At 48.0% G+C, this 16,278-nt stretch overlaps 1 protein-coding gene across 1 annotated transcript in view; it reads left to right on the plus strand.

The window, feature by feature from the left end:
* The window catches only part of LOC135552583 (rho GTPase-activating protein 35-like), an 85,369-nt gene extending 69,440 nt beyond the window's left edge, over positions 1-15,929 (plus strand). Inside the window, exons 4-7 of the mRNA XM_064984291.1 lie at positions 6,288-6,365; positions 9,851-9,982; positions 12,325-12,430; positions 12,746-15,929. Coding sequence (XP_064840363.1) covers positions 6,288-6,365; positions 9,851-9,982; positions 12,325-12,430; positions 12,746-13,193 — 764 coding nt within the window. The 3' untranslated portion in view covers positions 13,194-15,929. The remainder of the gene's footprint in view (positions 1-6,287; positions 6,366-9,850; positions 9,983-12,324; positions 12,431-12,745) is intronic.
* The last annotated feature ends 349 nt before the right edge of the window (positions 15,930-16,278 follow it).

Here is a 16,278-nt window from a genome sequence, read left to right on the forward strand (position 1 = left end):
TTTAGATATTTATGCAACTTTAGTTGTGATACAAACATTAGGCTACATGTTTTGACTTGTAATGCATTATAAAGTTGCATGAGAGACATGAGCTCTGCTCTGATTCTTGCACAGGCTGCACACACTTCATCAGTCTCTCATTCACAATTTGACTAGCACATCATAGTATTCTCACCCATCAGACTATTCTCAGTTTAATCTAGTCTTTACATATAACCTACCAATGTATCAAATTAAATGTATTTGTAAAGCCCTTTTAAATCACAAAATGCTTATACAGAAACCCAGCGTTAAACCACAAAGTGCAAGCAATGCAGATGTAGAAACAAGGTGGCTAGGAAAAACTCCCGAGAAAGGCAGGGACCTAGGAAGAAGCCTAGAGAGGAACCAGACTCTGAGGGGTGGCCAGTCCTTTCCTGGCTATGCCGGGTGGAGATTATAAGAGTACATGGCCATTAAGGCCAGATCGTTCTTCAAGATTTGTTCAAACGTTCATAGATGACCAGCAGGGTCAAATAATAATCACAGTGGTTGTAGGTCAGGTCAGTACCTCTGGAGTAAATGTCAGTTGGCTTTTCATAGCCAAACATTCAAAGGTCGACACAACAGGGGAGGAAGAGGAGGAGAGAGTCGAAAACAGCAGGTCCGAGACAAGGTAGAACGTCTGGTGAACAGGTCGGGGATCCATAGCCACAGGCGGAACATTTGAAACTGGAGCAGCAGCACATCCAGGCGGACGGGACTGGAGACTGGCACGGCCAGGAGTCGTTAGACTAGGTAGTCCTGAGGCATGGTCCTAGGGCTCAGGTCCTCCGGGAGGGAGGAGAAAGAGATGAGAGAATTAGAAGGAGCATACTTAAGTTCATACCAGTCACTAGATAAGACAAGGTAATTACACCAGAGAGGGCAGACTGACCCTAGACCCCCTGCACAGACTATTGCAGCATAGATACTGAGACCGGGGGGGTTCGGGAGGCACTGTGGCTCCGTCCGACGCTATGCCCGGACAGAGGGAGGTGTATACCAAACATTAGGAACACTTGCCCCCAAGAACTGCCTCAATTTGCCGGGGCATTGACTCTGCAACGTGTCGAAAGAATTCCACAGGGATGCTGGCCCATTGCTCCCACAGTCGTATCAAGTTTGCTGGATGTCCTTTGGGCGGTGGACCATTCTTGATACCCACTAGAAAGTGTTGAGCGTGAAAAGTCCAGCAGCGTTGCAGTTCTTGACACAAACTGGCTGTTGGCAGTCACAAGAAGTCATGAAGGCAGTCAAATTCACGGTAATTAGGCTTCTCCAAGTTCTGATGGTGCAGCTGGTCATTAGTATCCTACCAAACCTGCTAACTGCCTGGTACTCATCACTCTAATGTCCCTCTAATCACTATGACGTCAATGCAAATGCATTTGAAAATCTAATCAAACACTGCATGAGAGAGTGTGATAGCGACTAATAAAAAGAGGATCCCATCAGCTTTCTATAGGCTAGGCCTACTATACTTATTTCTCAACTTTCCTGATATTAAGCACATTGCTTATATTTACAACAGGAGTGCAGCTTACCTGGCTGGCATGAAAATGAACCACGGGGAAAAGCATCCTCCATTCGCTATTTCAGTGCATAGATGACATGTTTCTATACAGGTGCATGATAATGGTCCATTTTAAATCAAAACAAATGTCACACATATATTATTTAGTATATGTAAAGAGAAGATTAAATCAAGAATAGTCTGATGGGTGACAATGTTAGCCTGTCACTTGTGAATGATACATTATCACTTGTGAATTATGTCCAGCATAAGAAACTATGCCTTTTTTTTGCAGTCTTGTTCATATCATAGTCGCACACCTCATGTCGCCTAGCCCATAGGCCAATGTCATAAATAAAGTGGCCAAATAACTTCTTTAAACTTCTTAGGGATCAAATCCCGTTAACGGGATCGATTTGACAGCGTCCGGTGAAATGGCAGAGCGGCAAATTCAAATGAAATGATTCGAAATATTTAACTTTCATACAATCACAAGTGCAATACACCAAATTAGTTTCAACTCACGCAACATGACTACAACATATCTAATAAGTTACCTGTAATCTTTGTCCAAACATTTCAAACAACTTTCCTAATACAACTTTAGGTATTTTTTTAAACGTAAATAATCGATCAAATTTAAGACAGGATAAACTGCGTTCAATAGTGGATAAAAACAAAGTGGAGCGAGCTTTCAGGTCGCGTGCCCCAAACACTACACTAGACTCGACCCTCGTTCTGAACAGCCCTACTTCATTACAAAAAGGAAAAACATCAACCGATTTCTAAAGACTGTTGACATCTAGTGGAACCAATAGGAACTGCAAGCAAGTGCCTTAGAAATCTAGATCCACATAGAAAATCCATTGAAAAGAGAGTGACCTCAAAAAAATCCTGGATGGTTTGTCCTCGGGGATTGACCTGACAAATAAGTTCTGTTTTACTCACAGACATTATTCAAACAGTTTTTCAGAAACTTCAGAGTGTTCTCTATCCAAATATACTAATAACATGCATATCCTAGCTTCTGGGCCTGAGTAGCAGGCAGTTTACTTTGGGCTCGCTTTTCATCCGGACATGAAAATACCGCCCCCTAGCCTAGAGAGGTTTTAAAATGAAGCACATTAATCCATTTTACAAGGGGCGTAGAGCCTAATTGGAATATATAAGCAGCACATGAGTTTCAAGTTTTGGACATTTTCACCATGAAAATGCATGCATAATTTGCGGTCACTTTTGATAATGGTGTTTTCCGCTAATGGAACATTTGCGCTTATAGTCTACTACCATGTGCGCATTGCTGTGCTTATAATGTGAATAAATAGCCTAATAGTTTATCAACATTTTAAACTAAACATTCTGATCTGTTGCGTCAGCCACATTGCCTAAAATAGTTTTGTTGATGCTAGGTGGTTGTATTAATTTGAGATCTATCACGCCCCAGACTGTTTGGAATATTTATTTCTCACACAGAACAGAATAGGGACTTTGTACTATGGGGATAGTAGATTGTCGTAAGCTAGTGCTTTTGCTTTTCGTTAGGCCCACTCATCTTGTTGGCTGACGAAAAGTAAATATGGACAGTTCATCCAATATCTTCAATACGCACCTCGGAATTGGATAAGGACGCACGCAGTTGCGTCCCCAGATGTGTCTGTCTTAACTTGTAGCCTGTGAGAAAGACTGGATCACGTGACGGAGAGCCGTGGCAGTGAGAGACGCTTCGGATTGCGCAGCACACTCAGGGAGAAGGGCACAACGCAGCACATTCAGGGAGAGGGGCACAACGCAGCACACTCAGGGAGAAGGGCACAACGCAGCACACTCAGGGAGAAGGGCACAATGCAGCACACTCAGGGAGAAGGGCACAACGCAGCACATTCAGGGAGAGGGGCACAACGCAGCACACTCAGGGAGAAGGGCACAATGCAGCACACTCAGGGAGAAGGGCACAACGCAGCACATTCAGGGAGAAGGGCACAACGCAGCACATTCAGGGAGAGGGGCACAACGCAGCACATTCAGGGAGAGGGGCACAACGCAGCACATTCAGGGAGAAGGGCACAACGCAGCACATTCAGGGAGAGGGGCACAACGCAGCACATTCAGGGAGAAGGGCATAATGCAGCACACTCAGGGAGAAGGGCACAACGCAACACATTCAGGGAGAAGGGCACAATGCAGCACACTCAGGGAGAAGGGCACAACGCAGCACACTCAGGGAGAAGGGCACAACGCAGCACACTCAGGGAGAAGGGCACAATGCAGCACACTCCGGGAGAAGGGCACAATGCAGCACACTCAGGGAGAAGGGCACAACGCAGCACACTCAGGGAGAAGGGCATAATGCAGCACATTCAGGGAGAAGGGCACAACTCAGCACACTCAGGGAGAAGGGCACAATGCAGCACATTCAGGGAGAAGGGCACAACGCAGCACACTCAGGGAGAAGGGCATAATGCAGCACACTCAGGGAGAAGGGCACAACGCAACACATTCAGGGAGAAGGGCACAATGCAGCACACTCAGGGAGAAGGGCACAACGCAGCACACTCAGGGAGAAGGGCACAACGCAGCACACTCAGGGAGAAGGGCACAATGCAGCACACTCCGGGAGAAGGGCACAATGCAGCACACTCAGGGAGAAGGGCACAACGCAGCACACTCAGGGAGAAGGGCATAATGCAGCACATTCAGGGAGAAGGGCACAACTCAGCACACTCAGGGAGAAGGGCACAATGCAGCACATTCAGGGAGAAGGGCATAATGCAGCACACTCAGGGAGAAGGGCACAATGCAGCACATTCAGGGAGAAGGGCACAATGCAGCACACTCCGGGAGAAGGGCACAACTCAGCACACTCAGGGAGAAGGGCACAATGCAGCACATTCAGGGAGAAGGGCATAATGCAGCACACTCAGGGAGAAGGGCACAATGCAGCACATTCAGGGAGAAGGGCACAATGCAGCACACTCCGGGAGAAGGGCACAACTCAGCACTCCGGGCCGCAACAGACATGGATTTTTTTAAGGCAACATTACAGCCACAAAGGGGATGCCGCGCGAAATTCGAGGCATTATCAAGTGCTTGTCAAATTGTGAATGAGAGACTATTGGAGTATGTACAGCCAACACAAATAAAACAAAGCAGAGCTCATGCCTTTCAAGTGACTTTTTTTCAAATCATCATTAGAGTCTCATCATGCAGCCTTTCAATTTATTAAATCCTTACAATGTATTAGATCCTCCTCTTTTTAATAGAGGCCATCAAACCTCTATTTTCTCACGCAATTGCATAGCATAGCCTATAGAAATGTTGCGCAACATTGGGCTATAGGAACACTTATTTCATTCCATGCATCAAGCAGCTATGAGGAGCTGTCTCGCTGCGCGACAGGTGACCCTCTTCCGGTCAAACTCTGAATGCCAGAGCTCTAATTAAGTGGTTGATTGATTTGATTGTATTTGCATTGATGTCAAGAGTGTTTAGAGGGACAATAGAGCCCTGAGTACCAGGCCATTAACGACAGGCCATTAGCGACTGACCGTTAGCCAGTTTGGTAGGCTACTAATGACCAGCAGCAGCATCAGAGCTGTGTTTTGGTGAAGACTAGTTACCCGTGACTCCAGCGGCCACGTGGACTTTGATTGCGGTCGTGACTCGTGACTCTGTTCATGCCTCGTGACTGCCGGTGTGGCGGTAACTAGAACAGCCCTATGCCAGGGTAGTGGGTCCAGATCCTGCTGGGGCCACTAATGCGAAAGTGTTTACACTCACTTTTGTAAGTCGCTTTGGATAAAAGCATCTGCTAAATGGCATGTATTATTATGTAGTATGTCTCTTCCTCCTCTCCTTTTCTTATTCTCTTCTATTTCTCTCTTCCCCCACTCACTCCATGTCTCCCCTCCGTTTTCCCTCTGTCCCCCTCCTCCCCTCTCCCCCCTCTATCTCTCTCTCCATCCCTTGTTCCCCTGGAGTCTGGCTAGAAAAGCTTTTGTGGATAATTGATCTGCAGAAGGAGGGGATCGATGCCTCCTTTCCTACCACCTCTCCCTGTCTCTGGATTTGTCTCCTTGTCTCCCTCCCTCTCTCTCGCTCTCTCTCACTCACTGTCTGTCCACACCCTTGTCCTCTCCATGACTGTGGTAAATGCATGGATTGCAGAGAGAGGAGAAGATGATGAGCAAATAGTGGAGGAGAAAGAGAGGGATGATGAACAAATGGGACCAGAGTTCATTAAGTCATGTTTATGGATCTTGAACTGTAGAAGCCCCACCGGAACACTTTCTGCAAGCCTGCACTGAAGCTTTATGAGTTTCATTGATAGTGCTTATGTTCTGTCTCGGGTTGGGGGGAGGGACACACACACAAGGCCAGGCCACTAATAGTCTCCACTGTGTCTGTTGTTTCATTACTCCAAAACCTTTGCATAGAACACTGCTTCTATCAGCACATTCTATTGGAAGTCCTTACACAGAGACTATAGGAGTACTCGTGTTGTCATTGATGTCTGTGTGTGTGTGTGTGTGTGTTCTGACTGTGAGTTGGATGGATGAAAAATGTTATGTTGAAAGTAAAGTGTACCGTTGTGGATAAAGTGTACTGAATCTCTCTTCTCTCCGCTTCTCTTCTCTCTCATCTCTCTCTCTCTCTCTCACTGTTCTCTCTCTCTCTTTCTCTCTCTCTCTCTCTCTCTCTCTCTGCTCTCTCGCTCTCTCTCTCTCGCTCCTGTCTCATCTCTCTTTTCTCTCAGGTATCACTACTGAAGGGATCTACAGGGTGAGTGGGAACAAGTCAGAAATGGAGAGCATGCAGAGGCAGTTTGACCAGGGTGAGTCACCAGAACCTCTCTTTTGACCGCAGACATTTGAATACAAAACCCACACACACCAACAATATGAATTGTCAACAGTATGCTACAAATTACACTCAGTGGCCAGTTTATTAGGTACACCACCTCGTTCACAAAGATGTTTTGCTCCTACAGACAGTGAGTCGTGTGGCCACGGCTTGCTATATAAAGCAGGCAGACAGGCACCGAGGCATTCAGCTACTGTTCGATTGAAGGTTAGAATGGGCGAAACAAGTGACCTCTGTGACTGAGTGTGGTATATATCTCAGAAATGGCCAGCCTCCTGGGCTTTTCACACACGACAGTGTCTAGGGTAGGGTTTCCCAAACTCGGTCCTCGGGACCCAGAGGGGTGCACGCTGAAGGTTTTTGCCCTACCACTACACAGCTGATTCAAATAATCAACTAATCATCAAGTTTTGATCATTTGAATCAGCTGTGTAGTGCTAGGCCAAAATAACAAAACGTGCACCCCTGCACATCTAGGGTTACTGAGAATGACGCGCCAAACAAAAAACATCCAGTCAGGGGCAGTCCTGTGGATGAAAACAGCTCGTTGATGATAGGTCGAAGGGGAATGGCAAGAATCCTGCAAGCTAACAGGCGGGCCACAGGCAACTAACGGTGCAGTACAACAGTGGTGTGCTGAACGGCATTTCGTAAACGCACAACTCATCGGTCCTTGTCACCGATGGGCTATTGCAGCAGACGACCACACTGGGTTCCACTCCTATCAGCTAAAAACAAGAGGAAGCTGCTCCAGTTGGCACGTGATCACCAACACTGGACAATTGAGGAGTGGAAAAACATTGAATAGTCCGATGAATCCTGGTTCCTGTTGCGTCATGCTGATGGCAGAGTCAGGATTTGGCGTTAGCAGTATGAGTCCATGGTCCCATCCTGGTGAAATGGTGTCGAAAATGTTTTCCTGGCACACATTAGGTCCCTTTTATACCAATTGAGTAATATTTCCATGCCCCAAAGAATTCAGGTTGTTCTGGAGGAAAAGGGGCGACTAACCAGGTACTTGATGGGTGTACCTAGTACACTGGCCACTGAGTGTAATTATTGTAGGGTTGCAGACCCCATGCCACCTGTAGTCGGTGTCTACATGTACACATACTGACCTGTGCACACACACAAACTCACCAATACGCAGAAACACACTCCCATACCTCGGCACAAACAGGCCACAGAGGTGCAGTGTTAGTGTGTTGTATCTATCCAGAAGCCTGTTGTCCAATGGATCCACCTAATTAACCTGGGAGCATCTGTAGCATTGATCTACAGGAAGGAGAGGCCTTCCTCCGTAGGGTAGCTTCTGTGTGTGTGTCCATGAGTTTGTGTGGTGTGGGTCGTTAATTACCTCCAGATTGGTTTGGTTAATGAAGCATGCTTGCTGGTATATACCACTGCACATCAGTAAAGCTGAATACGGCTGAAGTAATCAGAAGCGAAGTCCTGTGTCCAATCGATCAGGACGCTAGACCAAGGTGACAATACAATTACAAATACAGCACAGGTAGACCTAGCCACAAATCAGCTATTGCTTAGCCACCCCTCACAGCACAGGTAGACCTAGCCACAAATCAGCTATTGCTTAGCCACCCCTCACAGCACAGGTAGACCTAGCCACAAATCAGCTATTGCTTAGCCACCCCTCACAGCAGAGGCAGACCATAGCCACAAATCAGCTATTACCTAGTCACCCCTTACAGCACAGGTTACCCATAGCCACAAATCAGCTATTGCCTAGCCACCCCTCACAGCACGGGTAACCTATAGTGATAGAACAACACACCTGTTGTGTTGGAGGGACCTAAAATCCAGTTGAGATACAACAGCCGAGACAAGACGGTTTTATGCAGTTACGGAATGAAGTTTTCTTGATCTGAACCGTCTAGTTTTAGAACGTCTCATGTCGGTTGTTGGAGGTTCAACATGTCAAATCTTAGCTAAAGACTTGGGATGAGACAGATCCGTTTAGCCAATCAGAGAGCAGTGTGCTGACGTTCTGCGTTTAGTCAGGCAGACTGCTCGCTAGTTATTTTGCTGCTGTTAGTGGGCCTAGTTTGCTGACATTTTTCCGACAAGTCACAAAAGGCGCCCGGTTTCTGATGCATGTATTTCATGATACATGTTTTCTACAACACCGTGCTACGACAAGTGGAAGCGTTGTCTCAAAGTTGTATCGAGTCATTGAGCCACTGTTACCATGGAAACAGTCTCAACCGCTCGTCTCCTGGCCAGTTTTGTCTCGTCCCTCCTCACGTCGGCTGTTGTATCTGAGCCGGGCTTTAGGAGCACTGAGATCTGGAGCTCACTCTGAGACCTGGCCTGGTCTGGGAACCGGTCTGAACCATAGAGTACTAGGCATTACTGGGTCAGAACTGACTTGGGACCAGTGTTACCACTGAAGCTGTTCTGTTATACACTCCACAGGTCCTCTTTTTTCCCATCTCTTTTTCATCCTTCCTTGCTAACCCCTCACCATCGCAGTCTATCTAACTCTCTGCCACTGTCAACCCCCCCCTTTCTATTCCCCCCCCCCCATCTCCCTAGATCTCTTTCTCTACGTTTGTCATAGATGGGAGAGAGTAATCCGAGAAGGGTTTCTGGATAGTCTCATTTTCTTATCCTTCTCTCCCTTCCTTCTCTCACACTCCTTCTCTTTCTCTGTGTTTTGTACAACAAGCCCGTGTCAGCGGGGCAGGGGGTCGCCTGCGATTCATTCCTCTTGGTTTATCGTTTTAATCATCAGTTTGCTTCTGGTGCCGCAAACTTTGTTCCCACTTTCTCCCACGCGGTCCCTTATGCTGAGCTGACACACTGAATAAGAGAGACTCACTGAGAAGACACAGCCAATTGGGCGCAGTTCCTTCTACCTGCTTATCCCGTTATGCAGAACTTTGTGCGCTGGTGTTGGGGTTTGTTTATTCGGGTATTGTAGTCTATCACCGGGTGGGGTGATACTATAGCAGTAAAACGGATGAGTTTAAGGCAGCCTTTTGTGTGTGTGTGTGTGTGTGTTTCATAATGTTGTGTCTTGCAGATCGTATCCTAAATCAGGGGTCTCGTCCATGTCTTATTCTAACAAATCCCCTCTCTCTGTCTCTCCCTCGCTCTCTGTCTCTCCCTCGCTCTCTGTCTCTCCCTCGCTCTCTGTCTCTCCCTCGCTCTCTGTCTCTCCCTCGCTCTCTGTCTCTCCCTCGCTCTCTGTCTCTCCCTCGCTCTCTGTCTCTCCGTCGCTCTCTGTCTCTCCCTCGCTCTCTGTCTCCCCCTCGCTCTCTGTCTCCCCCTCGCTCTCTGTCTCTCCCTCGCTCTCTGTCTCCCCCTCGCTCTCTGTCTCCCCCTCGCTCTCTGTCTCCCCCTTGCTCTCTGTCTCTCCCTCGCTCTCTGTCTCCCCCTCGCTCTCTGTCTCCCCCTTGCTCTCTGTCTCTCCCTCGCTCTCTGTCTCCCTGCTAGACCATAACCTGGACCTGGTGGAGAAGGACTTTACCATCAACACGGTGGCCGGGGCCATGAAGGCCTTCTTCTCTGAGCTTCCTGAACCCCTGGTGCCCTACAGCCATCAGATTGAACTGGTGGAGGCCTTCAGTAAGACATGGGGCTGGGCTGGGGTGTGTGTGTGTGTGTGGGGGGGGGGGGGGGGCTGGGGCAAGAGGTTTGGGGAGAGAATGGATTAGGGTTGTTCTTGCTTAACCTACTTGGTCTCTATGAGGAAACCAGTGCCGTTTAAGATGGAGGACATCTTTTTTTATGAGCATGACCTTATTTCTATTACAGCATACTGAGTGAGGTAACAGACATTGACGCATTCAATCCCGCCTTGCACACTCTTGCCTGCATCTAGCTGATCTAGAGTGCAAACATTAGTCCAACTCTTGTAAACAAGAGTTTCTGTTGGACATATTCAGGTACGTTTATCCCAGTTTCATTCCGTTTGCTTCCGTTTAAGAAGAAAAAAATTCAGCGGAATGAACACACCCCTGATCACGCGCAAACAAAGTTCCCTTTCATAGCAGCCACATACAAACAGCATGATCACGTTGCTCGTTGTACAATTCCGTCTCGTATCTACCTGCCTTCCTCCTCTCACCATTTTCCTTCGCTTGTGGACTTCAGTGCGCAAACACATCAGCAGTCTTTAACCAGGAGAGAGAGAAAACTTTCCAAGCCAAACCGCCAACCACTACACACAGCGGCCTACATTGTTGTCACCATATTAACGGAGTGGTCAGCATAGCTACTAGAACTAACACATTTGTAAACCCGCTACAGTCATGCAGTACAGTGTACAGTCAGCAGCAAGCAGTTTATCAGTTACACCGGTGGGCCCCGGTGGCAATAAATTAATAAAACCAAAAGCTTACCTTGACTTGGATGAGTTCCAGTGTTGGATAGCTATAGCAAGCTAGCTAACAGTTTCCCTCTCTGTTTGAGACGGTTGTTTGTGTAGGCTAAACTAGCTAGCTGAATTCACTCGCTAAGTCAGTGAAAAGAAATACAACTCAATATAGCTATCTCTCTCTTGCTTCTCCTTCATTTTTTAATAAATGAATTTGTTCAAAACTATTCAACTATTGTCTTTCTCTCTCTTTGAGTCAACTACATTTTATGCAGTGCTGGCTAGCTGTAGTTATTTGAGTACTAGATTAATTCTCTGATCCTTAGATTGGGTGGACAACATGTCAGTTCATGATGCAAGAGCTCTGATAGGTTGGAGGACGTCTTCCGGAAGTTGTCATAATTACTGTGTAAGTCTATGGAAGGGGGTGAGAACCACAAGCCTCCAAGGTTTTGTACTGAAGTCAATGCACCCAGAGGAGGACGGAAGATAGCTGTCCTCCGGGTACACCACAGTGCTACCCTATAGAGTGCTGATGATGCTACTATAGACCTTCAAAATAGTGTGTTTTAAAAAATGATTTGGTGAAGGGAATATATTTAGTATAGTTTTATCTAAAAAGGATCGCTTAATGTTTCACTATTTTATTTTTATGAAATTCACTGAGTAGGATGGTCCTCCCCTTCCCTCTTTGAGGAGCCTCCAATGGAAGACGCATACATTTCCTGTGAAGAAAGACAAACAAAATGATACAGAATGTCAGATTAACAAGTGAACTTCTTTCCTCTCCGGTCTGTTACTCCCATTGCATTTTGTAATCCGTCGTCGTGGAGATTTAAGGTGTAGCGTTGCGGCCCAGAGATGTACCTGGCATCTGGAGGGCGACCGTCACTCAGTGAGCGGATTGTGTGTGCGTGCCTGAGTGTGCCAGGCCCTTGAGCCGTGACAAAGCCCTGACGAAACCCTGCAGCCTGCAGCAGGAGAGAGACACGACAAACACGCAGTTTAAAGACTAGTTAGAAAAGAAACACTTACGGGATGGATTGCAGAACTCTGTGTATGACTGTAGAAGGCAGAAGAAGTGAACACAACTGGGTTTTGAAGGAGCTGGATAACATGTGAAAGGCTGTGTGGTGTGTGTGTGTGTGTGTGTGTGTGTGTGTGTGTGTGTGTGTGTGTGTGTGTGTGTGTGTGTGTGTGTGTGTGTGTGTGTGTGTGTGTGTGTGTGTGCGCGTGCGTGTGACTCTGCCTCGCTCACATGGAGACACACAAGACAGGCTGTGTTGGAGTGCTGATATCAGCTTGTCTGACTCACTCCTACCATTGGGCTCAGCACACTCAGAGGACCTGTGTGTGTTCATGTGTGTATGGGTTTATAACTGTGTGTATGTGTGTGATAACTGCTATGCTTTGTTAAGTCAACGCTGACTCTCAGCTGTGATTTCAGTTTGTGTCAGTGTGTGCCATGCTTCCCCCTCCCTGTCCCTGCATGTGTGGGACCTTTCTCTGGTTGTGTGTGTATGTGTGTGTGTGCATTCATGTGCTTTCATTCTTTCTCTCTAACCTCTCCTGTCTCCTGTCGCCGAATCAGAGCTCAACGACAGGGATCAGCGGGTTCACGCCATGAAGGACATCCTGCGCCGTTTTCCCAGGGAAAACTATGACGTCTTCAAATACGTCATCAATCACTTGAACAAGTGAGTGGCTTAGGTGACAGAGCTGTGACGGCCGCACTGACTCCAGTAACAGTCATCCACCCTGCGTACTTTGACCTTCCACCCTGCCCGCTACACCCCTGGCTCCATTGAGTCAGCGTTAAATTCAGTCGAGGCACAAACACGGCAGAGTTTAGATTTCTAGATGATGTCACTTTATGATTCCTTGAACAATTTACGTTGTGTTTTCTATCTCTCTCCCTGTCTGTCTCTCCCTTAACCCTCCTTTCCTCTCTCTCTCTCTCTCTCTCTCTCTCTCTCTCTCTCTCTCTCTCTCTCTCTCTCTCTCCCCCTCAGGGTGAGCCAGAATAACCGTTTGAACCTGATGACCAGTGAGAATCTGTCCATCTGTTTTTGGCCCACTCTGATGCGGCCCGACTTCACAACAATGGACGCCCTGACGGCCACGCGGACCTACCAGACAATCATCGAGTCCTTCATCCACCAGTGTGCTTTCTTCTTCTACAATCAGCCTCTGTCTGACACCCCTAGCGGGCACGCCTCCCCCACCGCCACCCTCTCCTCCCACGGGGGAACCTCGGCCTACTCCTCCTTGGCCTACAGCTCTCCGTCCCTCACACCCTCCCCGGCTCCTTACGTTATGCCCGCCACGCCGCCCGTCATCCCCCACTACGGGCCGCCCCATACCCAGATGTCCCCGCCACACACCCCCCAGTCCCCCATCCAGGCCCTGCTGCCCCCCCTGCACCCCCATCACCCCCCCACGGAACAACACATGCTGTGAGCCAGGGATGGAAGGAAATAAAGAGATTAGCGGGGGAGAGATGCAAAGAGTTTGAGATTCAGAGGGAGGTATGAGGGGGGGCGGAGAGAGAAGAACGTTAAGTGGGAGAGATTTTGAAGGGGTGGTGAGAAATATGGAGGGATAGAGAAGAGAGTGAGTTTTAGGGACAGGGAAAGCAAAAGAGAAGATGAGCAGGTGAGTGAGATGCAGTACATATAGGGAAAAACTGTTGGGAGAGGGGGTTATCCAACCCCCATTGCGTTTAAAGATATATACACACACACACACACACAACACACACATGACTCAGGGGAGGGGGTGGGAAAGAGAAACTTTTGAGCCACAAGAGTCACGACTTGTCCTCCCATACCACTGTAGTCTCTTGACTCTTCTCTCTTCTCTACCACTTCTTCTGCCCCCTTCTCCACTGCCTTAGAGAGTACCTCCCCTCCAACACACACTCTGCTGCCCTCCCACTGGAGCCTCGCCAGGGACACCCCTGTGTCGCCAGCCCGTGTCATTTGGGCTCAGTGAGGGAGTAACACCCAGGGAAACACAGTGTCATGTCCCTCCCCAAACATAAAAAAAACTTCAGAACTTCTGACCGTAGCTAGGCAGGGTATCTTTGGGGGAAGTGTGGGAAGAACATGAACTATATGGACCTTCTAGCTGGACTCTAAAACCACTCCCCAGTGCCCCACCTTCCTCGCCTCACCACCACTGACCGCGATGGGGCTGTGGATTGCCAGCAACTGCCCTGTCCCCCCCAGGTTGATCCTGGGTCAATGTGGAGGGAGGACCTAACCAGTAGCTTCTCAGCATTTATTTGACCATTGTTACCAGGAAATGGACTAGAGGCAGGCTTTGCCTCTCCCACATGGACTAGCTTCCACTTCAATAGACTCATTCCTAAACCCCCACCCCCTCCGCTTCAGTGTCCATTACAACCAGAGATAACGCCAAGAACAAAAGTCTCAACTGACTGGATCTGCAGGGAGACTGGAGCACGGAACTTTGGGTGCACTCACACCCTCGGCATCTTGGGAGACCTCTCCGTTCCTTTCTGTCTTCTCCGACCCCATGCCCCCGAGCCTCCAGGCAATGCTGGAAGACTGTTGTTTTTCTTTTGATTAAAGAGGATATCTTTACTCCCATTTCTTTCCGGATGTTTAATGTTGTTCCACCCTTCCTTTCTCTTTCCCCCCTATGCTTCCATTTAGATTTTCAAACTGTGGATCAGTTTTGGAGAGTGTTCCGTTGATGACTGACCGATCAGAATGCACTCTCACACAGCAAGTCCCTCCTGTCAGATGTCCATGCTTACTTCTCATTCGCCCTTCTGCTTTCTGTGAAGGGCGGGAATAACTGGCAGGGAGAATTAGGATAGATAAGGGGTGGGATTCAGGGATGCACTTTATGGACTCTCAGCATCTAGGGCTCTTCGACACGGAATGCAGAGAGGAACAGCCATAACGATTCCCTTAAGGATCCCAGGAGGCATTGGGAAGTGGTGGCAGGGAATTCCCTCTTCCTCCTGTTGCCCATGAGGGGTTTGGAAGCCTGGAGAGACATGGGAGCATGACCGGTGTGTGTGTGTGTGTGTGTGTGTGTGTGTGTGTGTGTGTGTGTGTGTGTGTGTGTGTGTGTGTGTGTGTGTGTGTGTGTGTGTGTGTGCCTGCGTGCGTGCGTGCACATGCTTCTAATATGGTAGAGAGCGGGAGAATCATTAGTGTAGAGCTCTCTGAAGTTTATTGAGATTGAGAGACTGCAGAGCACTTTTGGGAGCCTCTTTAGTGAGAAGTGCGACAACACTTTCTCACCATGTCTAATGCGTTGTGAAGTCATGGAGCCACCTCTCTGAGAACACACCATTGCCATCTGGTGGACAACATAGTTACTGCAGCTATGACCTCACCCACCACTGCATGGGCGGAACACTATCTCCCCCTCCTTGTGTGTAACAGATATTTCTACATGCACAATCCCCCATATTTATCTGTTGAATGTCAAGTCAAATGGACATATTGAGCCCAATAGGAATTCTTTGTATATAACATAGATGGAGAGTCTATACGATGAAAGCCATTTTAACTGCATTGAGATTAGTCTGTGGGTGATCATATCTGTTGTGTTGCTAGGCAGCCAGCACTTTGATACAGATATATACTCTCCAGAGTGCGGTGCTGAGGAAGTGTATGACAACATAGATGTTCGTGTCAGCTGTCCATGATGCAGACAGTCCAGTGACTAGTCTAGTGTCCAGCTGTGCAACTGCTAGTTGGCAGTACTTGGTGATGTGTAGTCATGTGTTTTTGTACTGAGGCTGGCTCAGGAGAGCTGTTCACATCCATTCAGCTGAGTGTGACCGGGATGCACACGAAGGAAAGGAGATGAGGAAGCAAGTTTAGAGTATTGAAACGCAGCCAATGGTGTTGATAGTCCCTCAGTGCCATCCTATGTTTATTGGTATCCCACTTCCTGGTTGGCACCGCTTGGTATCCCTGCCCTCTTTTGACACAGCTCTGTTCCCTGGTCCAGAGAGACGCTCCGGGATGGAGCAGAACAGACAGTCTATTCATCTGTGTTGATGACTGCGGAATTCCATGGTTCTGTCTGTGGTTGTCATAGAAACCTGTTTGATCGTTAGTGTGTGTGTGTGTGTGTGTGTGTGTGTGTGTGTGTGTGTGTGTGTGTGTGTGTGTGTGTGTGTGTCCGCACACATTAGAAAGAGTGAAACCAAGGTCATGTAATTTGTTTCATTTTGACCCTCGGCTTTACACACTCATGCCTGTCTCCACGTCTCTCCAGTTCCCATCGTCTTGACTGACAGGCCTCCCTGCCAATCACTGAAGTTATACCCTGACGACGCCCCAATGATCTCCCGTCAGTATACACAGGTATACACTACCTATATGACATGTTGGCGTGTCTGTGTTAAGGCCTGATGTCATTTGAGCTGTCAGTAGTAGCCAGACGTCAGTGTAACTCGACCCTAAACAAAGACCACGTCGCTTACAGTGAAGACTGCATTTCTCCTCACGGTCATTACCCCCACCTTAATGTGACCTGGACCTGAACACAGTTA

This window comes from Oncorhynchus masou, chromosome 13 (genome assembly GCF_036934945.1).
Source record: "Oncorhynchus masou masou isolate Uvic2021 chromosome 13, UVic_Omas_1.1, whole genome shotgun sequence".
Classification (NCBI taxonomy): Eukaryota; Metazoa; Chordata; class Actinopteri; order Salmoniformes; family Salmonidae; genus Oncorhynchus; species Oncorhynchus masou.